This window comes from Phascolarctos cinereus, unplaced genomic scaffold (genome assembly GCF_003287225.1).
Source record: "Phascolarctos cinereus isolate Bilbo 61053 unplaced genomic scaffold, phaCin_HiC Scaffold_7;HRSCAF=346, whole genome shotgun sequence".
Classification (NCBI taxonomy): domain Eukaryota; kingdom Metazoa; phylum Chordata; class Mammalia; order Diprotodontia; family Phascolarctidae; genus Phascolarctos; species Phascolarctos cinereus.
The window spans coordinates 92,963,285-92,989,144 of record NW_027556180.1 but is presented as its reverse complement, the minus strand read 5'-3'; the positions used below and the strand labels follow the sequence as shown (position 1 = coordinate 92,989,144).

Here is a 25,860-nt window from a genome sequence, read left to right as displayed (position 1 = left end):
CGTCCCAGAGTAGTTGTGAGGATCAAATGAAATAATAATTTTAAAAGGCTTAGCACCATGCCTGGCACATAGGAAGCACTACATAAATATTACCTATTATTATTCAATTTTTTGGCCAAATAATGAGAAAACAGGACTCACTGGAAAAGATCCTGATGTTGGGAAAGATTGAAGGTAAAAGGAAAAGGGGATGGCCGAGGATGAGATGGATGGATAGCGTCGTGGAAGCAATGAACATGAGCTTGGACAGACTTTGAGAGAGTGTGAGGAACCAAAGGGCCTACCATGCTATAGTCCATGGGGTCATAAAGAGTTGGACGTGACTGAATGAACAACAACAACAAATATTATTAATTAATTGCATGTTGTCTCTACCATGAGGAAGTCAGCTACTTGAGGACAGGGATAATGTTTTTGCTTTTCTTTGTATCATCAGTTCTTTGTATCCCCTTAGCACAGAGTCTGGCACAGAGTAGATTATTAATAAATGCTTGTTGACTGATAATTGACCACTACCACTCTACTTTGTGCCTTTATCATGTCATGCTTGGTCTAGTGTAGTAACCACCTGATTCCATCCATACCCACTTATCCATTCCAATCCACAATTTATCTGTTCACACACACACACACACACACACACACAGAGTTATAGATATAGATAAAACATTTATTAAGCCTTGGTTTCATTATTTATTATAATTATTGAAGACAATAACAATAATGACAATAATATGCTTTGCAATCCCAAGCACTGCCTTCTCTGTAGCAACAGGCCTCCTGTTCTCCTCCTGGTTCCTATTTGGTGTATAGAATTCATTCTTCACTGTCATGGTTCTCTTAGGTGCCATTCCACATACCAGACTGACTTCACTTCAGGGTGAGGTGACATGTCTTGGTACAGGTGAAAAAAAGCCTATAACAAAACTATAACAAGATTCTGTGATGCTTCATGGTTTGTAAAGTCTTTTCCTGCACATTATTTTATTTGAACCTCACAACAACCCATGAGCTAGGTGGGGCAGATGTTATTATCACCATTTTACAAACAGAGAAACTGAGATATTACGAAGTGACTTGCCCAAGGCCAGACGGCTAATAAATGGCAGAGATGGGGAATAGAGTCCAGTCTTCTTACTTCTAGTCCAGGGTACTTTCCATTATAACATAATACCTCAAGATTAATCTTCCTAAAGCACCTCTTGGTTGCAATAAGAATAATAACAACAATAATACTAGCTAACTTTTATATAGTTTTTTATATATATAATATTTTAAAGCTTGTAAAGCACTTTACATGTTATGTCATTTGACATCACTACCCCACTGAGAAACCTTGAATGGCTGCCCATTTCTTACCAAATATAACCCAAACTTAGCCTGATATTAAGGGATCTCTCATAACCTAGACCTTATCTGCATTCCAGGCTTACTTCATACCACTCTATTATGTGATTCCTGTTTTGCAACCAGTCCAGATGACTCCAATCAACAAGCATTTATTTTGTTTTTAAAAATTCTATTTTGTTTTTATTCTTAGGTCCACATTCTTTTATTTCCACCTCTCTCTCCCTCTCCCACTTGAGAAAGCAAGAAAAATAAAACATGTATAGCAAAACAAATACCCAAATTGGCCATGTTCCCCCCATTTCACCCCACACACACACATGTACACACACACACACAAAAGGCTTTAAAATGCAGTGTGCGCTTCACACCTTTATCTGGAGGTGGTCAACAAGCATTTATTAAGCACTCACTATGTGCCAGGGAGGTGTACTTTCTATTCTAAGCCCTGGAGGCACAAAAAAAAAGCAAAAATAGTCCCTTGCCCTCAAGGGGATGGAAATGTAATGGGAGAGACAACAGGCAAACAATTATGTACATATAAGATATACACTGAGTACATTGGAGTTAATCTCAGAGAAAAGGCAATAGCATTAAGGGGGACTGGGAAAGGTTTTTTTGCAGGTGAGATTTTGGATGGGACTTGAAGGAAGCCAGAGAAGACAAAAAGAGGAGGTTAGGAAGGTAAGCATTCCAGGCATGGGGGTTAGCCAGTGAAAATGCTTGGAGTTGTGTCTTATTCAAACACTCCGGCAGGAGGCCAATGTTATTGGATTGCAGGGTACTTGGAGGGCAGTAAAGTGTAAAAAGACTGGCCAGGTGGGAAAGATGATGGTTATGAAAGGTTTTAAAAGCTAAACAGAGGGGTAGGGCCAAAATGGTGGAGTAAAAGCAGTGACTTGCTTGAGCTCTCCCCCAAACCCCTCCAAATACCTGTAAAAAATGGCTCTAAACAAATTCTAGCACAACAGAACCCACAAAAAGACAGAATGAAACAAATTTCCAGCCCAAGACAACCTGGATGATTGATTGGAAAGGGCTATTGCACCAGGCTTGAAGAGCACAGTTCAGCATGGGCTGCACAAAGACCAGGCCTCAGCCAACCTGGAGCAGGTCCCAGGGGACTGAATCAAGGGGAGTTGTGGCAGTTTCCAGACTTCTCAACCCACATATGCCAAAGACAACTTAGAAGGTCAGTAGGGAAGGTCTGTGACCCCAGTGAGAGAGAAGCTTGGTCTGGCCCCAGTCCCAGCGCAGTGCCAGGGCAGCGACTGCTTCTGGAGCTCTCGGCCCACAGATGGAGGGGGGCTGATTAGAAGGGGATTGCAGGGAATCTCTTTGCTGGTGCTGAGGCAGGATTCTCTTGCTTTGCCTATGGTTGGATCTGGGTTGCAGTTCTGGATGGTGGTTCTTGGGCAAGGAAGAGTGTTGGCCTGGTGGAGCTTGTAGTGGTGCTGAAGAGGAAATTGTCCTCACAGTTACAAGGCAGAAAAGAGTGCTTGTGGTCACTCATAGACCAGAGCACAAGCCAGGAAAGGAATAAACACCTCACCTCTGATCATACCACCTTTGAAGAACTGAAAATTTACAAGTCCCTAGAATTATCTCTGAAAACAACTGCACAAAACCCCCAAGTTTGGGACAGTACCTTCTCCATACAGGAAGCAGACCCCTACCTTAACAAAGAATTTAAAAGTCAAATAATTGGCTGGGATCATGAGCAAACAGTGCAAAAAAGGTCAGACCATAGAATCTTACTTTGGTGGCAAAGAAAATCAAAACATACAACCAGAAGAAGACAATAAAGTCAAAGCCCCTACATCCAAAGTCTCCACGAAAAATATGAATCAGAGAAGTAGAGGGAAAACTGGGAAAAGAAATGAGAATGATGGAAGAAAATCATGAAAAATAAATCAATAGCTTGCTAAAGGAGACCAAAAAAATACTGAAGAAAATAACACCTTAAAAAATAGACTACCCAAATGGCAAAAGAGGTCCAAAAAGCCAATAAGAAGAATGCCCTAAAAAGCAGAATTGACCAAATGGAAAAGGAAGTCCAAAAGCTCACTGAAGAAAATACTTCCCCTAAAAATTAGAATGGAGCAAATGGAAGCTAGTGACTTTATGAAAAATCAAGAAATTGTAAAACAAAACCAAAAGAATGAAAAAGTAGAAGACAATGTAAAATATCTCATTGGAAAATCAACTGACCTGGAAAATAGATCCAGGAGAGAGAATTTTAAAATTATTAGACTACTGCCATGATCAAAAAAAAGAGCCTAGACATCATCTTTCAAGAAATTATCAAGGAAAGCTGCCCTGATATTCTAGAACCAGGGGGTAAAATAGAAATGGAAAGAATCCATTGATCACTTCCTGAAAGAGATCCCCAAAGGAAAACCCCTAGGAATATTATAGGCAAATTCCAGAGTTCCCAGGTCAAGGAGAAAATATTGCAAGCAGCCAGAAAGAAACAATTAAAGTATTGTGGAAACAAAATCAGGATAACACAAGATTTAGCAGCTTCTACATTAAGAAACCAGAGGTTTTGGAATATGATATTCCAGAGGCAAAGGAGATAGGATTACAACTAAGAATCACCTACCCAGCAAAACTGAGTATAATCCTTTAGGGGGAAAAATGGATATTCAGTGAAATACAGGACTTTCAAGCATTCTTGATGAAAAGACCACAGCTGAATAGAAATTTTGACTTTCAAATACAAAACTCAGGAGAAGCATGAAAAGGTAAACAGGAAAGAGAAACCTTAAGGGACTTATTAAAGTTGAACTGTTTACATTCCTAGATGGAAAAATGATATTTGTAACTCATGAGATGTTTGTCATTATGAGGGTAGTTGGAGGGAAAAAAATACATATGTATATATAGATAGAGGGCACGGGATGAGTTGAAGATAAAGGTGTGATATCTAAAAAATAAAATTAAGGGGAGAGAGGATCATACTGGGAGGGAAAAGGGAGAGGTAGAATGGGGTAAATTATCTCACAAAAAACAGACAAGAAAAAGCCTTTACAGTGGAGGGAAAGTGGGGGAAGGTGAGAGGGAATGAGTGAATCTTATTCTCATCGAATTTGGCTTAAGGAGGGAATAACATACACACTCAATTGGGTATGGAAATCTATCTTACCCTACAGGAAAATAGGGGGGAAAGGGATAAAAGAGGGGGAATGACAGAAAGGAGGATAGATTGGGGGAGGGGGTAATCAGAAGCAAATACTTCTAAATAGGGACAGGGTCAAAAGAAAGAACAGAATAAATGGGGGGGAGTGGGATAAGACGAAGGGAAATATAGTTAGTTTTTCACAACATGACTACTATGGAAGTGCTTTACATGACTACACCTGTATAACCTGTATCAAGTCGCTTGCCATCTCAATGAGGGTGGGTAGAGAGGGACAAAGGGACAGAATTTGGAACCCAAAGCTTTAAAAACAAACGTTAAAAAATTGTTTTTACATGCAACTGGGAAATGGGGTATAGAAATCTATCTTGCCCTACAAGAAAATAGAAGGGGAAGGGATAAGGGGAGGGTGATAGAAGGGAGGGCAGTTTAGGGGAAGGGGTATTCAGAATGCACGCCATCTTGGGGTAGGGGAGGAGCAAGACGGGGAGAAAATTTGGAACTCAAAATTTTGTGGAAATGAATGTTGAAAACTAAAATAAATAAGAAAGAAAAAAGAAAGAAAGAAAGAAAGAAAGAAAGAAAGAAAGAAAGAAAGAAAGAAAGAAAGAAAGAAAGAAAGAAAGAAAGAAAGAAAGAAAGAAAGAAGGAAAGAAAGAAAGAAAGAAAGAAGGAAAGAAAGAAAAGAGCAAGGGTTGGGAGCTTGAGGAGAGAGGTCAGTATCAGTGACTCTGAATGATATAATAGAGTTGAGAAGAAATGGATAAAAAAGATTGCCAGGCACCTGTGAGGACACAATTGATTTTTAAAGGATCCTATTTTTTTTTAATTCCTCCAGTGACACAATGTTCCTCCAAAGTAGGACAAAGAAGGTAGTTAGAGAGGAGAATCCAGGATTGGGGATGAGCAGGGAAGGAACAGTAGAAGTTTAAAGTGGCAAGGAATTCAAACATTGATGAGCATCTATCTTTTAATTAGCTTGCCAGAGGAACAAGCTTGTGAAGGATGAGAAGCAAAGTAGAGTAAGGATAATGGATGTGAAGAAAAGAGAAGGGAAATCAAGGGACTTGAAGTTAGGATGAAAGTGAAAATCAAGTTCAGGACTGAAGGTTAGGAGAAGTAGAAAGAGAGGTGATTGTGACCAGAGATGGGAATATCAGAGTTTAAGATACTGAAGGAAAAGCAGTTTTGAGTGATGGTGATTTCTAAGGTATGACATCCCCAATAGGCAGTTGAGATATCATTGAGATAAGGGGCAGCTAGGTGGTGCAGTGGATAGAGCACCGGCCCTGGATTCAGGTGGACCCGAGTTCAAATCCAACCTCAGACACATAACACTTACTAGGTGTGTGACCCTGGGCAAGTCACTTAACCCCATTGCCTAGCCCCCCCCCAAAAAAAATTAAGAGATATCATTGAGATAGAAGCAGAGATGTACTGGAGTTGGCTCATACTGGCTTGTGTGAGCCAGTTGTTAAATTTATAATGTAACCATTTACATCTCAGAAGTCAGCAAATATTACAAATAAGGGCTTGACTTATTATTTTGTTGATTGTTGATTTTGAAAAATTATGGACAAAATGTGAATAATGTAAATTAAACTTTAAAGTGTGCCAGTAAAACAAAAAAAAAAGCTAAATTTGATCCTGGAGGTAACAGAGAACTGTTGGAGTTTATTGAATGGAAAGGTGTAACATGGTTACACCCATACTTTTAAGATCACTTTGACAGCTGAAAGAAAAAGAGATTGGAGTGGGGAGAACCTTGAAGTCAAGAGAACAGCCAGAAGGCTACTGCAACAATCTATATGTAAGAAGGTGGTAGAAGTATCATAGGAGAGAAGGGTGTGTATAAGTGATATGTTGGGAAGTAGAATTTTCTGAATTTGAAAACACATTGGCTACAGGGGTGAGAGACAGTGAGAGGTATGGAAAGACCTCCTACGTCACAAGCCAGGGTGACTGGAAGGATGGTGTTGCCCTGGAAAACAATAGAGAAGTCAGAAGAGGGGCAGATGGGGATGAGAGAGGGGGAGAATTCCATTTTGGATATGTCGAGTTGAAGATACCTCTTCGGCTCAGTTTCCAAACACATTGCCTACCTGTGTCTTTCTTTGGTCATATCCCAATTTGACTGGAATCCCCTCACCTCTATTCCCTATCCTATTAAAAATCTTTCAAGGTTCAGTTCAAATGTAACTTCCCAGTACGAAGTTTTCCCTGATTACTCCCTGCTCATAACGATGACCCCCTTCTCAATCTTTGCCACATAATGGGTGATGTCATTATTTGTATTTTGTTCTGTGTTTTATCTCCCCTACCAAATATATGTTCCTTGACAGTAGTGTCATATTTACCTTCCTATTCCTCTCACCACCTAGCACAGTGCCTTGCACATAATCGGAGGTGGAATTTTAGATGGGACTTGAAGGAAGCCGGGGAAGACAGAAGGAGGATCTGAGGAGGGTGAGCAAAAATGTTCAATAAATGCTTATTGAATAAACAATTACAGTTTAATAGATTCCAAATGTTGATGCCTGTTCTGAGGTATTCCAAGTCCGAGTAGCTATTTTCAAAAAATAAAAAACCATCTGTTTTAACTTTGTTTTAGGAGTTTAGGTGGTTTAGGGAGAGATGTTAATTTCTAGACATATTTTGTATGTTTCATGGTCTTTGTTGACTCATATTTCTTCATCAAATTTGTATCTCTGACGAGCATGTATGCCCACCTCTGTATTACATTACATCTGTAATTGCAAGCTTTCTATTCTCCCTCCAATTGCTTCTTGGCATATGTCCTTCACTTAGTTCTCTCAAAGGAGCAGAATCATAGGGATGATGGTGGATGTTGTTTCACACTCCTGGTTAGAGAAGCAGTCTAAAGATTTCAGGTGGTCTGACTTAGTAGGGAAGGAAAAAAAAAAAGACCTGGACAAAACTACTACCATTGCCTTCCTTTCTCCCTGTAGCAAAAAATCTTCCATTCTCTCCCCTGAACCCCATACCCCCAACTGACCCTTTGGAAAATGCCCATTCGCCTAAAGAATCTAGAAATGCTATTCCTGAGGTTGGAGGGAGGGCAACAGTACCAAGAAATGAGGTCTCCCGTTTTTCCTCACTGTTCTGTATCACCAGACCTCTCTCTCTCAAACACCAATAGGTTTTAGGCACGGGGGCTAAATAGATGTAGGGACTTTCTGGGTCCTTGATAAAGCAGAGAAAGAGGAGAGCCGTCTTTCCTTGCCCTGAAGAAGCAAAGGGAACAGTAGGGTCACTGTCCACTGAATCTCGTTATGGGAAATAGTGCTCAGGTTGCAAGAAGGGAAAGAAAGTTAGAGGAAGAGAAGGCAGTGGGAGGGGATGGGAAACTGGGCTGGGCCAGGAGGGGCTGCCCAGTGGGTGTGAAAGTGTGGAGGGGGGGGAGGGAGTTGAAATGCCCATCACTTTGGGAACCGTTGGAAAGTAGCACTTCCGCTCCACTCCTGGTGGAGCCTCACGCCTCCCTGACCAGTCATGGCAGACAGCTCAGACAAAGTGCCCATCGCCCTAGCAGGCCCAGAGGACGTGGAGCAGTGTCGCCCACCCGTGAGTACTGCGCCTGGAGCGCTGGGACAGGAGCATACAGCCAGGCCTAGCGTAGAGTTGTCAGGGCGCTTGATGTAGGGTTGTGTGTGACTCTGCTTGGGTCCGGTATCTGCATGTATTTGAATGTGCAAGGGGGCATAGGAAAGCCATCGGACTGAACCCATGGCACAAGTGCATGGGGAGGGAGGGGGGATCCGTGTACACACCATTGTGCGTGGGAGTGCAGGTTTCAACAGATCCAAGGGCAAAGTGTGCTTGTTACTGAGGCACCCATGTTCGTGGTTAACCTCAAAGTTTCCCCACTCAGCAGGAAGGAACCGAAGGGGAAAAGGAACCCCTGTGGGGTGGGGAGGACACTGTATTTGAGCCCCGGGCCCCTCGACCCTTACCAGGCTCCCCGCGCGGTGCCCCAACAGGCGAGGCACAGTGTGGAAGCCGTTTCTTCTGCCCTCCCCCTTCCGCAGGCGTACACAGCTGTGGCAGTGAGACCCTCCAGCCCCGGGCGGCTGCTCAAAATCGGAGCCGTGGTCCTTATATCCGGGGCGCTGCTGCTGCTCTTTGGGGCCATCGGCGCCTTTTACTTCTGGAAGGTGAATGACAAACATGTGAGTCCTGGGGTGCCGCGGGCAAGCGGGGAGCGAACTCTTTCTTGCTCCGGGTCCGCCTGGTACGCCAGGTGCGCTGGGATCCCAAGGCACCGCGGAGTTGGAAGTTGTCAGTAGTGCGGTTGGGCGCGGGGAGGTCTGGACCCTTGTCAGCTACGCCCCGAAGCCGCCCCTGGGAGGAGCCCCAAGGGCTTGCATAGGAGCCCGATAAATTGGTTAAATTCCAACAGAGATGAGTTTTATGGTCTTAGGGAATTTATGAATACTAAAAGAAATTACTGTAATGGAAAGAGGGGCTGCATTAAGACCTAGGTCATGGTCCAGGCTCTGAGATTCATTTACTGTATGACCTTCCACAAGCGACTTAATTGCTCTGGGACTATTTCCTCATCTGTAAAATGATAGGGTTGGACCACATCTTTGAGTTCTAAAGGGTTCTGACTATTCTAGCTCTGAAGGATTGTGATCCTAAGGGAGTTAAGTCTAATGTGAAGTAATGAATGTTCCAAAAATTAGATGATTGCTCCAAGTGTCTTTAAAGGGAGCATCCAGAACCAGGTATTGGAATGAACTTAGCCTTTCAAGACAGTTTCATCTGACTTCTGCAGCAACTTCCCCTTCTTCCTCAAGTGCAGGAAGAAAATAGAGGGCCCTTAAAGATGTTAAATAATATTTAAAAATCAATTCTTCCTTCGGTTTTATAATAAATGTTCCACCGAACTGCCTCCCTACTTTATTTGTATACAAATATTTATTTTCGTAAGAGTCCAAGAAACAACATTGTTTCAAACTTCGCTTGGAAGAGTCCCAATGTGTATTTTAAAGGGCAAGAATTTTGTTCGCCTATGTAAAAAGGGTATTTTATCTCAATAACTATTGGACATGGTCTAACGTGAGCTTATTTCTAGTAATGCGGAGAGGGGAAGAGAAAGAAGGGGGAAAGAGAGAGAAGTGGGAAATCCATCTCCATCCGCAGCCCATACAAAGGACTGTTTCTTAATCATTCTCCAGAGATTTTTTACTCCCTACTCTGCCTCCTTCACTACCTCCTCTTCTCTTGATCCCTCTCTCTACTTCCTTTTCCCTCCTCCCCCTCTCCAGGGAATTCAAAGCATGAGCTATTTCCAGTACTTAGAGAAAACGGGTGCAGAAAGCAAACCAGCCATTTTGCACCTCACATCATCTTCTACAGACATTGCACAATTTGTATTCTTAAATCCACGGCCTAATGCAGATAACCAACCACGCCAAATATCATCGAATCTATTGTAGGGGCAACATCAAAATTTATAGCATCATTCTGTAAGATGAGAATGGTAGTGTTTACTGTGTATTTGTATTTGAAATGTAAAAACTGGACCACATGCTCCCATTTTAAAGCAGGAGTTCTGGACGGAGGAATGGATTTCAACATGTAAATCTCTACCAAATATTGAGTCTCCCCTTTGGGAAGCTTTATGGTATTTGACTATAAATTCATACTTTTAGATAAAAAGGGTAAAGAAATAAATATCCCAAGTCTCACTGTCATATCATGATAAAAATAACTGGATTTTATGTAGTTGGACTATGCTATGTATTAAAACTAATTATGCCACTTAGCACTTAATTAAGAAAAATATTTGTAATTCACAAGATTCTAAAATGAGAGGATAAAGCATCATACGCAGTAAGCGAAGCTTATTCATGTCTTATTTGGTCACACGTTGATTAGTTTTGTTTCATGAAAATAATGCTAAGAATTCCCAGAAATAGTGAAGTACTTAACTGTCAACAATAAAAGCTACTTTTAGCATTTTAGCAGGATCATCAAGAGAATCATGGTGTATTCTTATTTTATTTCTGTAAAACCCTCACTGGAGCCTTATATACTTGCAAATGTATATTATATAGATATGAAAGATTTTGAACACAATACTTAGTAGAGTCTCCATGTTTCTTGGATTCATCTCTTTCTACTCACGAAGCTATAATCCTAAATCAAACTCTCGTTACCTTATTCTTGGACCATTGCAAAAGCTTCTTACTTGCTTCCCTGTATCAAGTATCTCTACGCTTTCCAATCTATCCTCCACCATATCATACTTATGTTCAAGAAGCTTCCCAAGGGCCCTATTGCCCCTAGAATATAATACCAACTCTCTTGTTTGGTCTACACAGTCTGACTCCAACTCATCTTTCCAGGATTTTCCTGCCCACTCAACCTTCAAGCCAAACTGGCCTCCCTGATGCTACCGTACCCTGTCTCCCTTTTCCCACTTTTTGGCCATTGCATAGGGTAGCCTTCAAGCCTGGAATGCTCTCCACCTCCTCACCTCTTGGAATTCCCAGGTCCCTTCCAAGACTCAGCTCAGGTCACTTACACAAGGTCTTTCCAGATCCTCAGTTGCTAGTGCTTCATTCACTCTCCCAGCCTCACCTAATTACTTTTTATTTTGTATTTACTTATCTGTATACCTGCTGGGGGAGGGAGACAGCTCCCCATTTCCCTATAAAATGTAAATTCATGGTGGGTCAGGAATCTCAATTTTTTTTGTCTTTGTATCTCCAGTACCTGGCACATAGTAGGCACTTTATGATAACTTGCCGAATGATTTACATGTATACAGAGACAACTGTGTACTGTATATATTCACAGCAGATTTTCAGTTCCAGGTCTGCTTCCTATTAACATAAACTAATTTTAACAGTCCAAGCAAAAGTTTAATTGGGAAGGTACATTTGCTGTTTTAAAAGACATTCTAAAATTAAAAAGATTATCCATACCACTGCTCCCCTCCAATGGTATGGATAGATGAAAGTTGACTATAACTCAGCTAGGGTCCTTTTCATACGGATCTGTTTCCTATGTTTATGCCATTTTAATTTGGATTAAATGGTGCTTTGGGTGCTAAATAAGTAGTGATTGGTCTCAAATATGGACTTGTGCATCCTGAAATAAGCTATAAAAAGTGGGCAAAACTGAAAAAAAATGGCAATTCTCTGGATATGAAACATCAGGTTACTCTACCCCCAATAACAATAGTAGCAACAAATAATATATTTAGGTTCTTTCTTCATAGACTTTTTTTTTCAAATGATCTCTGGTTACAGCAATCAAATCAATCTTGTATATGCTTTGTTAAAAGCAGCTATTTGCATTTTGGAAGACACCAGTATTGAGGCAAACAAGACAGTTCATGGTCCTTACATAGCAATGGTCTTCAGTTTCTAAAAACACAAAGTTTTTACAAAGCTCTTCGTGAGTCCAGAGACCGCACTGGAACCCAATGCCATGTTTTTATAGCTCAACCCTTCTTGCTCCTTTATCAACTGCTATTCATACTGGATTCAAGCAATCTGTCTCTAAAACTTACCATAGCTCAAATAAGATAAATGTATGTAAACTCTAAAGCTATACAGATATCTTATCACTATTATTTATCTGACCTCTGATTGTTATTGTAGGGTAGGGAACCCCCAATGTAGAAACTTTTGCCAACAAAGCAGATGTGTAACTGTTCTGCAACTTATCTTCAGTTTCCTGGGGGCCCTAGCCCAACCAGTATGTGTCAAAAGCAAAACTATATCCCAGGGCTTCCACACTCAGAGGTTAGCTCTCTATCCATTGTATCAGGGGAAACCAGCTTATATTAGTAGTATCCATGTTGTGTCTCCTTATCGTCCTATGTTTTTATGATTATTAATGCCTCTCATCTCATTCTCATGTTGTTATTTATCCAAGTACCAGGAAGTGCTGATTCAGCAAATGAAAAGAACCAAAGCTCACCTATAGAAGTGAGGACTGTGTGTGCATATGTGGGTTCGGGCACCAACAGTGAAGTGTGAATGAGAAATGTCTGAGCTGAGACCCCCCAGACAAGCTGTTGTACTCATTCAAGTCTTAGTTCCCTTTGTCACCAAAGTAGATCACAGACTAAAACAGGGGATCTTAACCTCCTTTAGTTGCCTGGTAAAGCCGATGGAGGCCTTCTCAGATTAATGTACTTAAATACATAAAATACATGGGATTACAAATGAAACCATTATATTGAAATATAAGTACTCTAACAACTTCATGAACCCCAGGTCAAGAGCCCTTGCATTAAAGTCTCAATGAATTCCTTACCATACCTTCTGTGCTCCTGATAATGAAAAATGTATGGTCCTTAAGGGCAAGGAGTGTTTCATTTTTGTCTTTGTATTCCCCAATACCTTTCACATAACAGGCACTTAATACACCTGTGAAGGTAGTCATGGTGCTAGTCTTCTTGCTCCTTTAAAATCCAAGCCATTGACATAAATTATATTAGCAAATTTGGGTCTACAAGGAAGTGATTTGCCCAAGGTCACATGGGTAACAAATGGCAGAGCTGGGATTCAATCCTAGTTATGCATCTGACTCCTAATTTAATACTTGCTCTGATATACCAAACTGCTTTAAATTACTAAGTAAAAATAAATTAATTAATTAATTAAAGAAACACACAAGATGATCCAGGAACATTATGATACCTGCTAATTTATCAAAGAGGAGTCTGGGCACCAATTCTGTCTGCAAAAACAGGGGATGAATGTGACTGCTAGTTCTATTCTAACAAAATCACACATAACAACACAATCTGAATGCCTTGGGAGTTCATTATAAAAAGAAATTCCCTGTACTGGTCTAATACAGACATGAAGATTGACCTTGCTTAAAACAAATGTGAGCTATATAACAAGCTCTAAGACTCTGTGATTCTGTAAAATCTCATATATTCTGTTTAACAAGCTCTAGGATTGTGATTCTGTAAAACACTCCAACAAGCAACATTTGTTAACCCTGTCTCTGTATTACTTAAAACCTATTCTTGATTAAGCCACTACTACTAATACAAGCTGGTTTCCCCCAAAACAGTACATCCCCCTGGGCATCTTGCCAATACCATTTCCCATTCAGCTGGAAGGGGAGCAGAACAAAAGACATTTTAGGTTTTTAAAGAACTGATTGAGGGATTAATGTGGATGAGGTTCTATCATAAATACATGTATAACTGTTAACGACAGATGTCAGGGGCCTTGGAAAAAATGTAAGTCATACTATATATTGAAGGGCTAAAGAGCCACTGATTGCTTTACAAAAAGAAAAGCACTAACTCCTTATATTCAATTCCAGATTTATAATGTCCATTATACCATGAGTATTAACGGAAAAATACAGGAGGGATCAATGGAAATAGATTCTGGGAACAACTTGGAGACCTTTAAAATAGGAAGCGGAGCTGAAGAAGCAACTGAAGTTAGTGATTTCCAGAATGTGAGTAGATTTGATCCATTTCAGAGATTTAATGATTCACTCCTTTTGGATTCTTCCAGTTCAGGCAGAAGCAGCATTTCATATACACAATCCAAGCAGTAAGTATATTTTTATGGAGAAATCTGTTACCAGCTTAGGCCATAAGCCTAGGTCTTTAAAAAAGCATGAATCAGATGGTGTAGTTCTACTAGTACTTTCTCCTCTTTTTTTTAAGCCTTCCATTGCTAATGCTGTTTGTTACCTGGCTGACTCCTCCAATTGTCAAAGAATTAGCTCAATGGAGTCATCATGTAATGCAACTAAAAGCAGCTTTTTATTTTCTCTTCATCCTGTTTCCAGGCACTTGTCTGATAAACTGGAGGAGTGATTGATGTAATTTTGCTTCTTTTAGCTCCCTTTGTTTTACTACCTGCTTGCTTAAATTGTTTGCTTAAACTCTGCATGGATTTGGGGGGGTGGGGTGGGGATAGTTTAAAAGAGGGTACAGAGAAGTGGTACAGAGAAGTGACAATATCAGTTACCAACATGATGTAGATGACAGTTCCCCTCCCCCCTCTGGGAGGGAGAGAGAGGAGGGGAGGTTACAAGAGGGAAGAAAAGGGGAAAATTGAGAAGTGGAAGGAAGAAGGAAAAGGAAAGGGAAAGGGTGAGGGGAGCAGGGAGGGAAGGCAACCTTTACTTCCCATAGGCATCCCCCATGGATTGTTTTATTTCAATACTCTACACAGTATAGACCACTAGACCAAACTCAGCTGTGACTCTGGGTTCTCAAAGGCTATGCTAACAGAACAAAGCTCTGGAGGTCCTACCACAACAAAGGGTTTCAATGGCTATGAGCTGTGGTCCAAAAGATGAGCCTGGCTAAGTATGGAAAATGCTCATCACCAGGGCGGTGTCAGGTTGATCAATTTTCTGGGCTACATTCTCAAAGACCAAATGATAAAGGGGTTTCAAGAGTCATCAGTGGAGGGCGAGACCCACACCCTCCTTGAAGTACTGAAATAACATGGTTGTAGTCTAGGCTCAATCACCTTAGACCTCAAGGCCCTAGAAAATACACCTTTTTGGGGTCCTCCAGGACCTTTCTCTTCGATCAATGAGGAAAAAGAAAAGGGAAGAGAGAAGAGGAAGAAGTGTGGAAGAGGAAGAAATGTGTGAGCATAAAGTCACTCTAAATTGATCCAAGTCATGCTTCAAATTCTACCTGAACCATCTTTAAAATCACAGGGATAAAGGGACCTCAGAGGTCAGCTGGTTTAACCCCTCATTTTGATAATGAATAAACTGAGGCCTATGGAGTTTATATGACTTGCCGAGATTATGGAGCAGCATTTGCGTCTTACCTCAGCTTGCAACCCTTCCCTGCAACCACTTTCTCTAGGAATAAAATCAAATCAATACTATTATTGCTACTGGAAAGTCTATTAGCTGCACTATGTCTCTGCTCACTGTGCCTATGAATTCCCAAACCAGTGCATCCCTCCTAGTCTATCTCTCCCCTATAGGTATTAAACTGTCTGCTCTAGAAATTTTAAATTCCTTAAGGGCAGGAACCATATGGCTTTTGTATTTGTATCCCTAGCATTTGGCACAAGGCAAATGCTTTTTTATTTATTTATTCCATTTATTCAAGAAGAGAAAGAAGAGGTCACATTCTTGAATTTAAAGTCTGCAAAGTGCTTTACTTATAACCTATGATGTAGGAAATAATCTCACTTTAGCTTTCCTCAAGCACTTGGAATTTTATGAATCCTGTTTTAAGCTATGAAATTTGTTTTTAGCCATAAAAACAAAACATTATAATAAACCTAAAATGCTGGATTCCACCACCCTCAACTAAGTATATAGACTTACCCACTGAACTTTGAAAGGTCAATCACAGCAACTTAACCACTGCTATGGACTGCAGAGCTGTGAGTTTTGTTACTGATGTAATTCCTGAGGTTAGTAAATGGACAAAGTAAAATCATTTTGAGAACAGGGTGTGGGGACAACACATCAAAGCTCTTGGGAAAGATTTAGGAAAATAGTTAACTATCTGGTTTTAGATTATGCTAATTTATTTACCCTTATCTCAAAGCCCTTTGGAAAGATCAGTTAAGGAACCAGTCTTCAATTATGTTGACTTAATTGCTCTTTAGTCCTCTTGTGGGATGTAAGTCTGAGACAAGGGCCCTGCTCCTTAGGGGTAGAAGAGATGATGCACAAAATAAACTGTAAACAATAAGGTTATATGTCATAAATGCAAAATTAATGATACAATGTACTACAGGATTCAAAAAGGGAAAGATAAGACCTGGCTAATGAGGTTCTGGGAAGGCTTCATGAAGGTGGTATCTGAACTCAAAGCTCAAGAATGCGTAGTGTTCCAAGAGGCAGAGGATCAGAGGTTATGCTAAGAGGTACTTAATTATAGGTAACCAACCACCAAAGATCTTTATTGTTGTTGTTGTTAGGGCATCACTGGAATCCGTTTTGCTGGAGGAGAAAAATGTTATATTAAAGTCCAAGTGAAAGCTCACATACCTCAGGTGGATGCCACAACTAAACAGAGCATCAGCTCAGAACTGGTAAGTAGCAACAAAGCAGAAGCCTGGTTCCCAATAATCTGTGGTAAAAAATCCTTCATCTTCAATCTCCTGGTCTTAGAAGACTGAACACAGGTCAAATTTCCACTTCTCTCTTAAAGGAAATTACTATTTTTGTTTCTGTGGCTGAAAAACTCTATTTTCGAAAGACTCCTCTTTCATAATGCAGTCTTTTAACGAGGTAATCTCACTAGGGGCAGGGTGAGGGGGATATCTTAAAATACATGATGATTCCTGGCTCTAAACGCTATGAATAAATGGCATCTAAACCAGCCTTTCTCCATAAATGTTACCTATTGGACCCAGTTTCCCCTCTAGGTCTATGCAAAATATGTCTAATCCTTCTTCCACATGATAGCTTTTCAGGTATTTAAAAAGTTATTTTCCCCTAAGCCTTTTTCTTTTCTGGGAAAAATCTTCTCAGTTTCTTTAATTATTTATCCTATAAGAATGTTTTGTGATCCTTAATGTCCCTATTAAGATGTGATACCCAGAACTAACAAAATATTACAGTTGTGACCTGACCAACATATCACAGTATGACCATATTCTCCCTCTTGTTCTGGACATTATAATTCTATTAAAAAACTGAAATTGCTTTTTGGAGGGGAAGGAAAGGATGTATTGGGGGGTGGGAAGGCCCAGAGGTGGAGGGGAACTGACAGCTACATCATGTTGCTGACTGATATTGAAATTACAGTAAACTAAAGTCCAAAGTCTTTTTCCTACAGCCAGTTTCTCCTATCCTGTATTTGTGAGGATCTGCTCCCCAGCCGTCACCTAGCTAGCTAAGCCCAAGCATGGGCCTTAATGAAAAAGCCTGTTGTTTGGGGACTCTTTACTATGTATGTTGGCTTCCCTGTGGGTAATAATAATGATAGAGTTTGGCAATTCCATTATGAGCTGTTCTAGGCTCATCGATGGGCTGTACTGATAAGCATAAACTTCAAAACAATTAGTTTTAACTATTTTAACACACCCCACCTCACCTCCCACCAGTATTTTATATGGCACACAATTTGGATAAAAATGTAGCAGACTTTTATGCAATCTGTTTTAGTAGATTTTCTTCTACAAACTTTGCGTAACTTTTAAAAGATAACTGAGCTTAGTTAAAGGGGAGAGAGAGAGACATTAGGAAATGAATCTGATATAGAAAGTAATGACATCAATAATGAAATATTGGGTGGGGTAACCTAATCTAAGTTGAACAAATGGATTAATTAAACAGTAGTTTTCCAAAGTAACACGAAGTAATTTTAATTCAGCCATAAGCTCAAGGGGAAAAGTGTAAATAAGTGCTGCTTTAGATTAAAAAAATGGAAAAAAGTATTTTGATATCCCAACCTACTGCAGATGAATAAATACATGAAAGGAGCAACTTGGCAAAATAAATTTGTCTCCTATGTTATCAAACCACTCTAAGGAACCTACTATAAAAGAAAATCTAGAGTTTAACTTTGAAATCTCACTGGTGTGCTTGATGCCACAGACATCTGAAATATGTTTTGCTACAGCTAGAAAATGTCAAAATGGTTTACGTTAAATAATACTTTGAACTAAAAAACACTGAAGAACCAATCATTTGCATCTCCCTCCTCAAGCTCTTTGAAACAACAAAACAAAAAAACCCGCAGAGTTGGTCCTATCTTCAAATGGGGGTAGGGGAAAGGCTGGTTCCTGTATCTTTATTAGAATTTGGGGGTCCATTTCGTTGCTTTGCCTTCTAAAGAGCTTGAATTACCAGCACCTGAGTAGCCTAAAACTAAAAAGCAGATAAATTTCATTTTCAATTCAGGACCCTGGCTTTTCTTTGTGGAAACTATCACAACAGTCTAAAATTCAAAGAAGCACCTCTGAATGACACACCTCTGAAGATTATGTAAATGACTACAAAAAGAAGCCAATCTTTGTAAAAGGCACCTGGTAGTCATTTCTCATGAAGCTTGTATAAAATTTAATAATCTTACAGGAACAAATGCATCTTAATATATCCACGCATATATAAAATGATCCATCGTCCTCTGCTAAACTACCAGTGCATTTTGTTTTTAACTGCTCACAGGAAGGCAAGATCATGCCAGTTAAATTTGAAGAAAATTCTCTTATCTGGGTAGCTGCAGACCAGCCTGTTAAGGATAACAGCTTCCTGAGTCCTAAAATCTTAGAACTTTGTGAAGATCTTCCTATTTTCTGGCTTAAACCAACACATCCAAAAGGTAACATTTTAATTTTCAGATGAACACTACTTAAAATTTCCTGGTTTTTATCTGGATCCTGTGAGTCACTCCACACTAAGCATTAAAAAACTGGGCCAATTAGAAAGATAAATCAAGATGTACGGACAGACCTTAATAATTAGCAGGCTAGATAAAACAGCAAATAAAGACAACTGTAACTGAGCATTAATGGCAGGGAAATGAGAATGAAGGAAGATATAACTATATTCATTACCTATAATTTTCATTTAATAAGTTCATTTTTTCTTTACCTTTGCCTCTGAATCTTTGCTGTTTGTTCATTTTGACTTTGCTCTTCTGCCACTGAAGCATAAAATCATTGTTCATGCATAGAACTGTGGGAAAGCTCAAGATGCTGAAAGCATACGCAAAGACTCATCACACAATTCCAGCCTTAAGCACTGGTTTTCAAATCTTAGTTTAAAAAAATAAAAAAGAAAAGAAAGAGTCCAGTTAGGCAGGTCCAAAGCTGTAAGTAAATATCCATCAAAAGGTCTATACCTCTGGTATTACACTTGGTTCGTCTCTGCTCCTGGCAAAAGTATAGCAGTCTAATAATTTTGTTTCTTTGTTAAGTATACACACCATAATAGTATTATAGGGTCCAACACATCTACTTTGGGGGTAAGGAGCAGACCTGTCATTTTACCAGTGTGGGAAGTTCCTCCCAACTTCTCAGTAACTTAAGTCTTAGGGGAGTTGCCAGGGGGAACTGAGAGGTAAAGTGACTTACTTGCCCAATGGTTACAGTGTCAGAAGCAAGACTTAAATCTAGGTATTCCTAACTCAATGGCCAAACCTCTATTCTGCTATGCTGCATTTCAGACCTATATAAAACATGCTTCATTCCATCAATATACAAATAAACACAGTGAGGAACTTATTTCAGCATCACTATTTTTTTAATTTAAAAGCCAACCCCAAAATTTATGATTTTATATACACATATATTCCATAGGCATATTTGTGTGTCCATCTATGCACATACACACACACATTTAAATATTAAAAGGAAACCAAAAAAAGGCAGTATGTTGCCATTTAGTGTTGGTCGAGATTCAAATTACAGTCACCAAATGTCTTAGAGAATGATCTTCTTGAAAGGATCAAAAAGGGAGCAAAGCAAACATATGGACCTCATTAAGTCCCTAGTGACGAAAAAGTTGTCCCTATGCCTCATTAATCTCCGTTTTCACTCCCCAAGTACCTTTAAACAAGTAAAACCAAGCATGAGCTGGACCAGGTTTGGTATTTCAGGCCCAGGTGGGTTTGCAATGGGTGGTGCTGTCTAGTACCACTAATTTTATCTCAAAGTACTGTGATAGTAAAATATCGATACCCATGCGCTGGAATAATGAAATATATTTGAGGGGGCCCTTGGCATACAGCAGTGGTACTTAAAGTATGGTCCAAGGAATCCTGGGAGTCTGAGAGACCTTTTCAGGGGATCCACAAGGCCAAAACTATTTTCATAATAATATTAAGACATTTTGACTTCTAATATGATATACATCAATGAATATAACCCACGTATACAAAAACCTGGGGAGGCAACAATAATTTTTAAGAGTGTAAGAAGGTCACCAGACCAAAAAGTTTGAGAACTGCTGGCATAGAGAACAGTGCTGGACTTTCAGGAAGACCTGCTGTTTTAAGTCTTGTGTCTAAATCTACAGAATCAGGTAAAGACTATAATTAAGATGATTAAGGTCTTTAGATGGAGGACCTATGATTTTTGGATTGTCAAAGACACAATATGGAGGCTGTAACAGTGTCGCTCTGAAGGTGCTTGACTCCCTATGTAGAAAAAGGAGCAGAGCACTGGACTTGGGAGTTGGAAGAAATCCTGTCTCATATCCTAGTAATATAACCCTAGTCAAGACACTTAACGCGAGATGCAGTTTCTTTACTGTTAAGTGGGGATAACATCATCAGGAGAATCTACCTAATAACATTATTGCAACAACAATCCAATTCAATAAACTTGGTACCTACTGTGGGTTGACACACTGTGCTGGGTGCTGAAAATACAAAGACAAATATAGGGGATGAGGTGTTGAAAGAGAGGGCAGTGTTAAGGACACTCTGAAGGTTAAGCCCTTAACTGAGAGGAGGCACTCAATAGAAAGATAGAAATTTGGAGTAAAGGTGGATTTAGAGAGAAAGGGAATTCTCTTTTGGACAAGATGATTGAAATATATAAAAGACATCAAACTAGACTATCTAGCAGGCAGTTAACAATTCAGACATTTAAGAATTGGAGTTGAGGAGAGAAACTGTAGCTGCAGATAAAGAATTTTGGGGTCACCTGAACCCATGGAGATCAATAAGAAGCAATAAAGAGAGAAAATGGCTCAGGACGGCCATTGGGGAGTGGTATCCACAATAAGGAAGGAGATGGTTACCAAGCAAAAGATATTGAGGACCAAAACCACAGAATCAGTTAGAAGAAGATCATCTTTAAGTCAAAGGCCATCTAATCCAACCTGTACCTGTTGCCCCTTCAACAAAACCAACAAACTTTGGAACGAGAAGTTTGAAAAGAGCAATGGGAGTTGAAGTCAGATTGCAAAGGGTTGAGAAGCAAGTGGGGAGTAAAGATATCAAGTGGAAGCGTCAGGGAGTAAGCTGGAAAGGGAGAAAAGAGAAGAGAGGGAAGAAGGGAAAATAAGGGGAAGAAGGGAGAGAACAAAACAATATGAACAATGGAAAAATTCTAGAAACGAAAAGGGATATAATTGGGGACACATTTGGGCAGAAGGGGAGGACAAAGATAAAAGAGTGGATGAAGATGTAAGAAAGATTTTAAAGTGTGGATGACAGATAAAGGAGCTCCCAAAGGACCTCGACTCTGAGTAAAATGGAAATGAGGACATCTTCTGAAGGGGATGGTGGTGAGGGTAGCATTGAAGGCCACAGATATTTGGAACCCCTGCTGAGAGGACCAGGTTAAAAAACGTAACTTCTGGCTCTAAATCTATAATTGGGGCACTTCAGTGAGGGCCTAATTGAGACTGGGTCCACTGTAAATTCATGTTATCTAATCAAGAGTGTGCTGTGATTTCCCCTTCCAATCAGAAATTTAGAAATAGGATAAGCAGATGAAAGATCAGGAAAGTACAAGGTGGGAATAATCCAGAGCTGAGGATGGGTAGAGTGTAAGTGGTAGGAAAAAGGGCCAAGAAAGTCAAGGGTGGAGTTGAATTGGTTAAATATGGGATCCAGACAGTGAAGAGTGGAAAGTGAGGTCAGATCAATGGATTAGGAGAGCAGGGAGAGTTGGAGGGTACAGAAGTTGAGCTGAAGATAATGCATATAAAAGAACTTTTTGAACTTTCAAGTGATATATATTTACGTATGTGTCAGCTATTATCATATTTATTAATAATAATATTCCAATAAATCTCTGAAGTTTAGGAGTACACACTTCCTCATTGCTACATTTTCTAGCTCAAAATGTCTGGGTAACAGAGACTTAATTAATAGGGGGCTCAACAAACTCATCACCGGCCATACACAGTCTTAGTGGGAATGGACTATAGCTTAAAAACTGCTTTAGCATGTCTGAGCTGTTAAGATTTCAAATTTTGTGGCATCTGTACGCTCAGTATCCACATGTCATTCTATAACACCAAAGAACAATTATGTTGCAAGGGAAGAAAATGCTGGCCTAGAAGCTGAGAGAGGTGTTCTCATTTCAGATGGCCAAGCACTCGCCTTGGACAAGTCACTGAAATTCTTGGACTCTGTTTTCTCATGCTTAAAATGAGAATAATAGTTACTGTCTCTTTCAATGGGCTGAGATGTTTTTAAATTGAATTGAGTTTGGTGAGATGTGAAAGTACCTTTCAAACAATAAAGTTCTATACAAATGTTTAAGATACACGACCAAACTTTGACTACCCTTGGTGTTTACTATCCTAGATTCTAGGATGACTATCCATTAACTTTGAAAATTCTCCTCATATCCGTATTAGGTGGTAACTAATTTTGTCTGTTTTAATGCTCACTTAGGTTATTCCATGAACTACTAATCCACTTTCCTTTTCTCTAGGGTTTAGCAGGTGGCCAGAGTACACCAATGTTAATCTTCATTTTAATATTTTTAAATTCACCTTTAATTACAATGAATAATTACAACAAGTGCCTTGATGCTTAAAATTAACTTCTTATGGAAGGAGTGCTATCATTCATTAACATCCTTTTTAAAAACTATATTGATGATATTCACCATCAAACATACTAGGGAACTGACATTCTCTCGGAAGGATAAAATTTTTAAAAGTTTTTAAAAACACAATCAATTAAATGCAATTTTCATAATCATCAAAGAAGAGACAAGTTTTTCAAATACCTACCTAAACTGTGGCCTGTGGCCTTCTGCTTCATTTTCATGTAGAAGCAGGAAGATTTGAACTTTTGTTTTTAACTAAGGAAATAAAGTAATGTCTCTTTTCCCAGAAAACCAAAGAGAACGAAGAGAAATCCTGAGAAAAATTCGTCAGCCTACTACAAGAAGACCAAATACTGGGCCACAGGGTAATCCAGGCCCTGGAAGTCCAGTTAATGAAACAAGGCCCAGTATTCAGGAGGATACAGAACCCTTCAATCCAGATAATCCTTACCATGTGAGTAGTTATGTTCAGATCAATACAGCACTTAAAATGTTTTAGAATATGTATTTTGAAACAAACATTTAACACTCAGTAGTAACTTTTTTTCTTATTTAGTAATAACTTTTAAAATACAAGCCTGTGAGAATTAAGACACCCCACCCTCAATCCCCTACCCCCACCCCCATGCAAGCCTTGCCCAAGTATAGTAAAATCTTGATAGACCCAATTGGAATTTTCAATTAACCTACATTGTTTTTCTACATAGCACTTAAGAGGGAAAGAGACAAATCTAAGAATCCAAATGTTTCAGATTTTGTTTTAGAAACCAAACACACTGAGGGCCAGAACGTCTGGCCCATCTTTTCCACCAAAGCACTTTCTCTAGCTGATTTTCTAGTATTCCGAAGCCTACAGTTAGTTACATTTCAGATCTTGAATTTGGATTCATTTGCACAGCATTTTTTCCTCAGTGACTTGAGGTTCAAGGAGTATTTTTTATCCCCAATGATGAAACGAAGGCAGGAGGAAGATTACATCATTTCTCTAGGATCCCTGAGAGTTACACCCTGAATTATTATAATTAGCTCCCCCTCTTCCACCATTAGATCACTGGGTTCCAAACTGTGCCACCTAGAGATTTAGAACAATCCCAACAAGAAATCACTAGGTGTCCCACAGAAATTAAATTGGCAGTGGTAGATTCTTTTTTTGCTCTGTGTCTGTATGCTTAATGATGCCTAATAACCACATCTCTGTACTGTAGGAAACTGCAATGTAGCACTTTCCCTTTTCAATGGCAGTTTTGGTAGGTGGCAATTCCATGAAATCAGAAGGAATTTTATATAACTTTCAAGCTTTTAAAAAATATTAAAGACTCTTCACATTAGCCTATCCTGAATTCTTGTAGCAATGAAAAATTCAGGATCTAATTCTGAAACCATGTACACAAAGTGAACTTTACATCCTAAAGAAAATACAAATAATTCTTTTCTCTTACAGCAACTAGAAGAAGGTGAAGGCATGACATTTGACCCCAAATTAGATCATGAAGGCATCTGCTGTATTGAATGCCGGCGGAGTTACACTCACTGCCAAAGGATCTGTGAGCCTCTTGGTGGATACTATCCCTGGCCTTATAACTACCAAGGCTGTCGCTCAGCTTGCAGAGTGGTCATGCCTTGTAGTTGGTGGGTGGCCCGTATCTTGGGTATGGTGTGAGGTGGTTTCCTATCTTAGGTACAATAACTAAGGCAAGAAAAAAATTGGAAATGATGAGACTACAGCTAAAGAAGTATGGAGATTCTTGGAGTTGAGGACACTTAAGTATATAGTCATGTGTCATCAGTAGTTCATTCTAGATGCCTTTATTACTCTCTACTGCTTTAAACTTCCAACGATGCAAAATATATTTTCTCTCAGTATGGGAAAAATCCACCAAAAGGGCAATATTACACCAGAAACACACATTAATCTCCTCCTTTTTTGCTGTGGAATTTGGTTTGTCAATAGTACCATTTGTTTCTAAATATCACCATCCCTCTGCTCTGAGTTACATGTGAAAAGTTATGTCCAGTTAGTCCAAAACTCAACTTCTACATTTGGAAGTACCTTTTATACCAAGTGACTGAGGAAAATAAATCACAGGTCAAGTTGTCCCCTGTTATTATTCATACTAAGTTCCAAGATCATTTTGTTTAAGACAGTCATAGCTCATCCAATTCTAGCAAATATGCTCCAGAGGCTACAAAAATGTAAGTTAGATAACAACCAAAAGAAGTTGAAAGAATAAGCTGCAGAATGGAATGTGCTAACATAAATGCTATCTATACATCTCAAAGTGGTGGCAACATGGGAAGTTCCTTTTCCATATAGTATGGTACACAATGCCATAATCCTTCAACATCATCAGCTCCAGGAAACTATCTTTAGGATGAACGTGGTCAAATTTAACCAAAGCCAAACATTCCCGAGGGTGCAGAGGGAAGGCAGAGAGAACTTTATTATCAAAATTTAGAAAAGCAGATAATCACAGCTTTTTCAACCTGCTTTCAATAAAGGGTCACAGGAATAAAGGAGGATGGTGATTTCTACCTTTGTAGTACAAATCAGGCTGTCCAATTATTAATAAATCCTTCTCTTGGTAATGGGGCTGATGCTGTTACTTAGAAGATATGGCCTAAGAAGAATAACAAATATCTTTTGAAATTAAAATATTTCTCTAACGAGAGCATGAAGAAATTTTCCATTTTTTGACATTTAAGTTCTGAGTGCCACAATTTTAGAGAGCCATAAAAACACTTTTCTAAAGAAAAAATTATAAGTTGCTTTCGGGAAGATTTATAAATATGAGCTGAGGAAGTGGAAAGGAAGATCATCATGCTCCTGAAACATAATAATTTTGAATGTACCATACTTATGTGCTGATGTGATAATTCTTATTTTTAATAAATTACACACTG

At 39.4% G+C, this 25,860-nt stretch overlaps 1 protein-coding gene and 1 long non-coding RNA gene across 2 annotated transcripts; one reads left to right on the top strand and one right to left on the bottom strand.

Annotated features, from left to right (window-relative positions):
- Positions 1-656: 656 nt before the first annotated feature.
- On the bottom strand, positions 657-8,546 carry LOC144454854 (uncharacterized). The gene is made up of 2 exons (XR_013483416.1): positions 8,464-8,546; positions 657-927 (listed from the first exon to the last, which is right to left on the bottom strand). It is a non-coding gene; the product is annotated as an uncharacterized LOC144454854 (long non-coding RNA).
- Positions 7,958-25,860, top strand: CNMD (chondromodulin). The gene is made up of 7 exons (XM_020977032.2): positions 7,958-8,074; positions 8,539-8,679; positions 13,817-13,957; positions 16,414-16,527; positions 18,611-18,764; positions 23,247-23,413; positions 24,401-25,860. The coding sequence occupies exons 1-7, from the start codon at positions 8,003-8,005 to the stop codon at positions 24,617-24,619; spliced, it is 1,008 nt and encodes a 335-aa protein (XP_020832691.1). The 5' UTR covers positions 7,958-8,002; the 3' UTR covers positions 24,620-25,860.

Bases quoted from the DNA above. Each gene is read 5' to 3' on its own strand.
- CNMD (XM_020977032.2), top strand. From the start codon at position 8,003: ATGGCAGACAGCTCAGACAAAGTGCCCATCGCCCTAGCAGGCCCAGAG. The intron at 8,680-13,816 runs GTGAGTCCTGGG...ATTCAATTCCAG, and splicing joins GGAAGGTGAATGACAAACAT to ATTTATAATGTCCATTATAC. The intron at 18,765-23,246 runs GTAACATTTTAA...CTCTTTTCCCAG, and splicing joins TAAACCAACACATCCAAAAG to AAAACCAAAGAGAACGAAGA.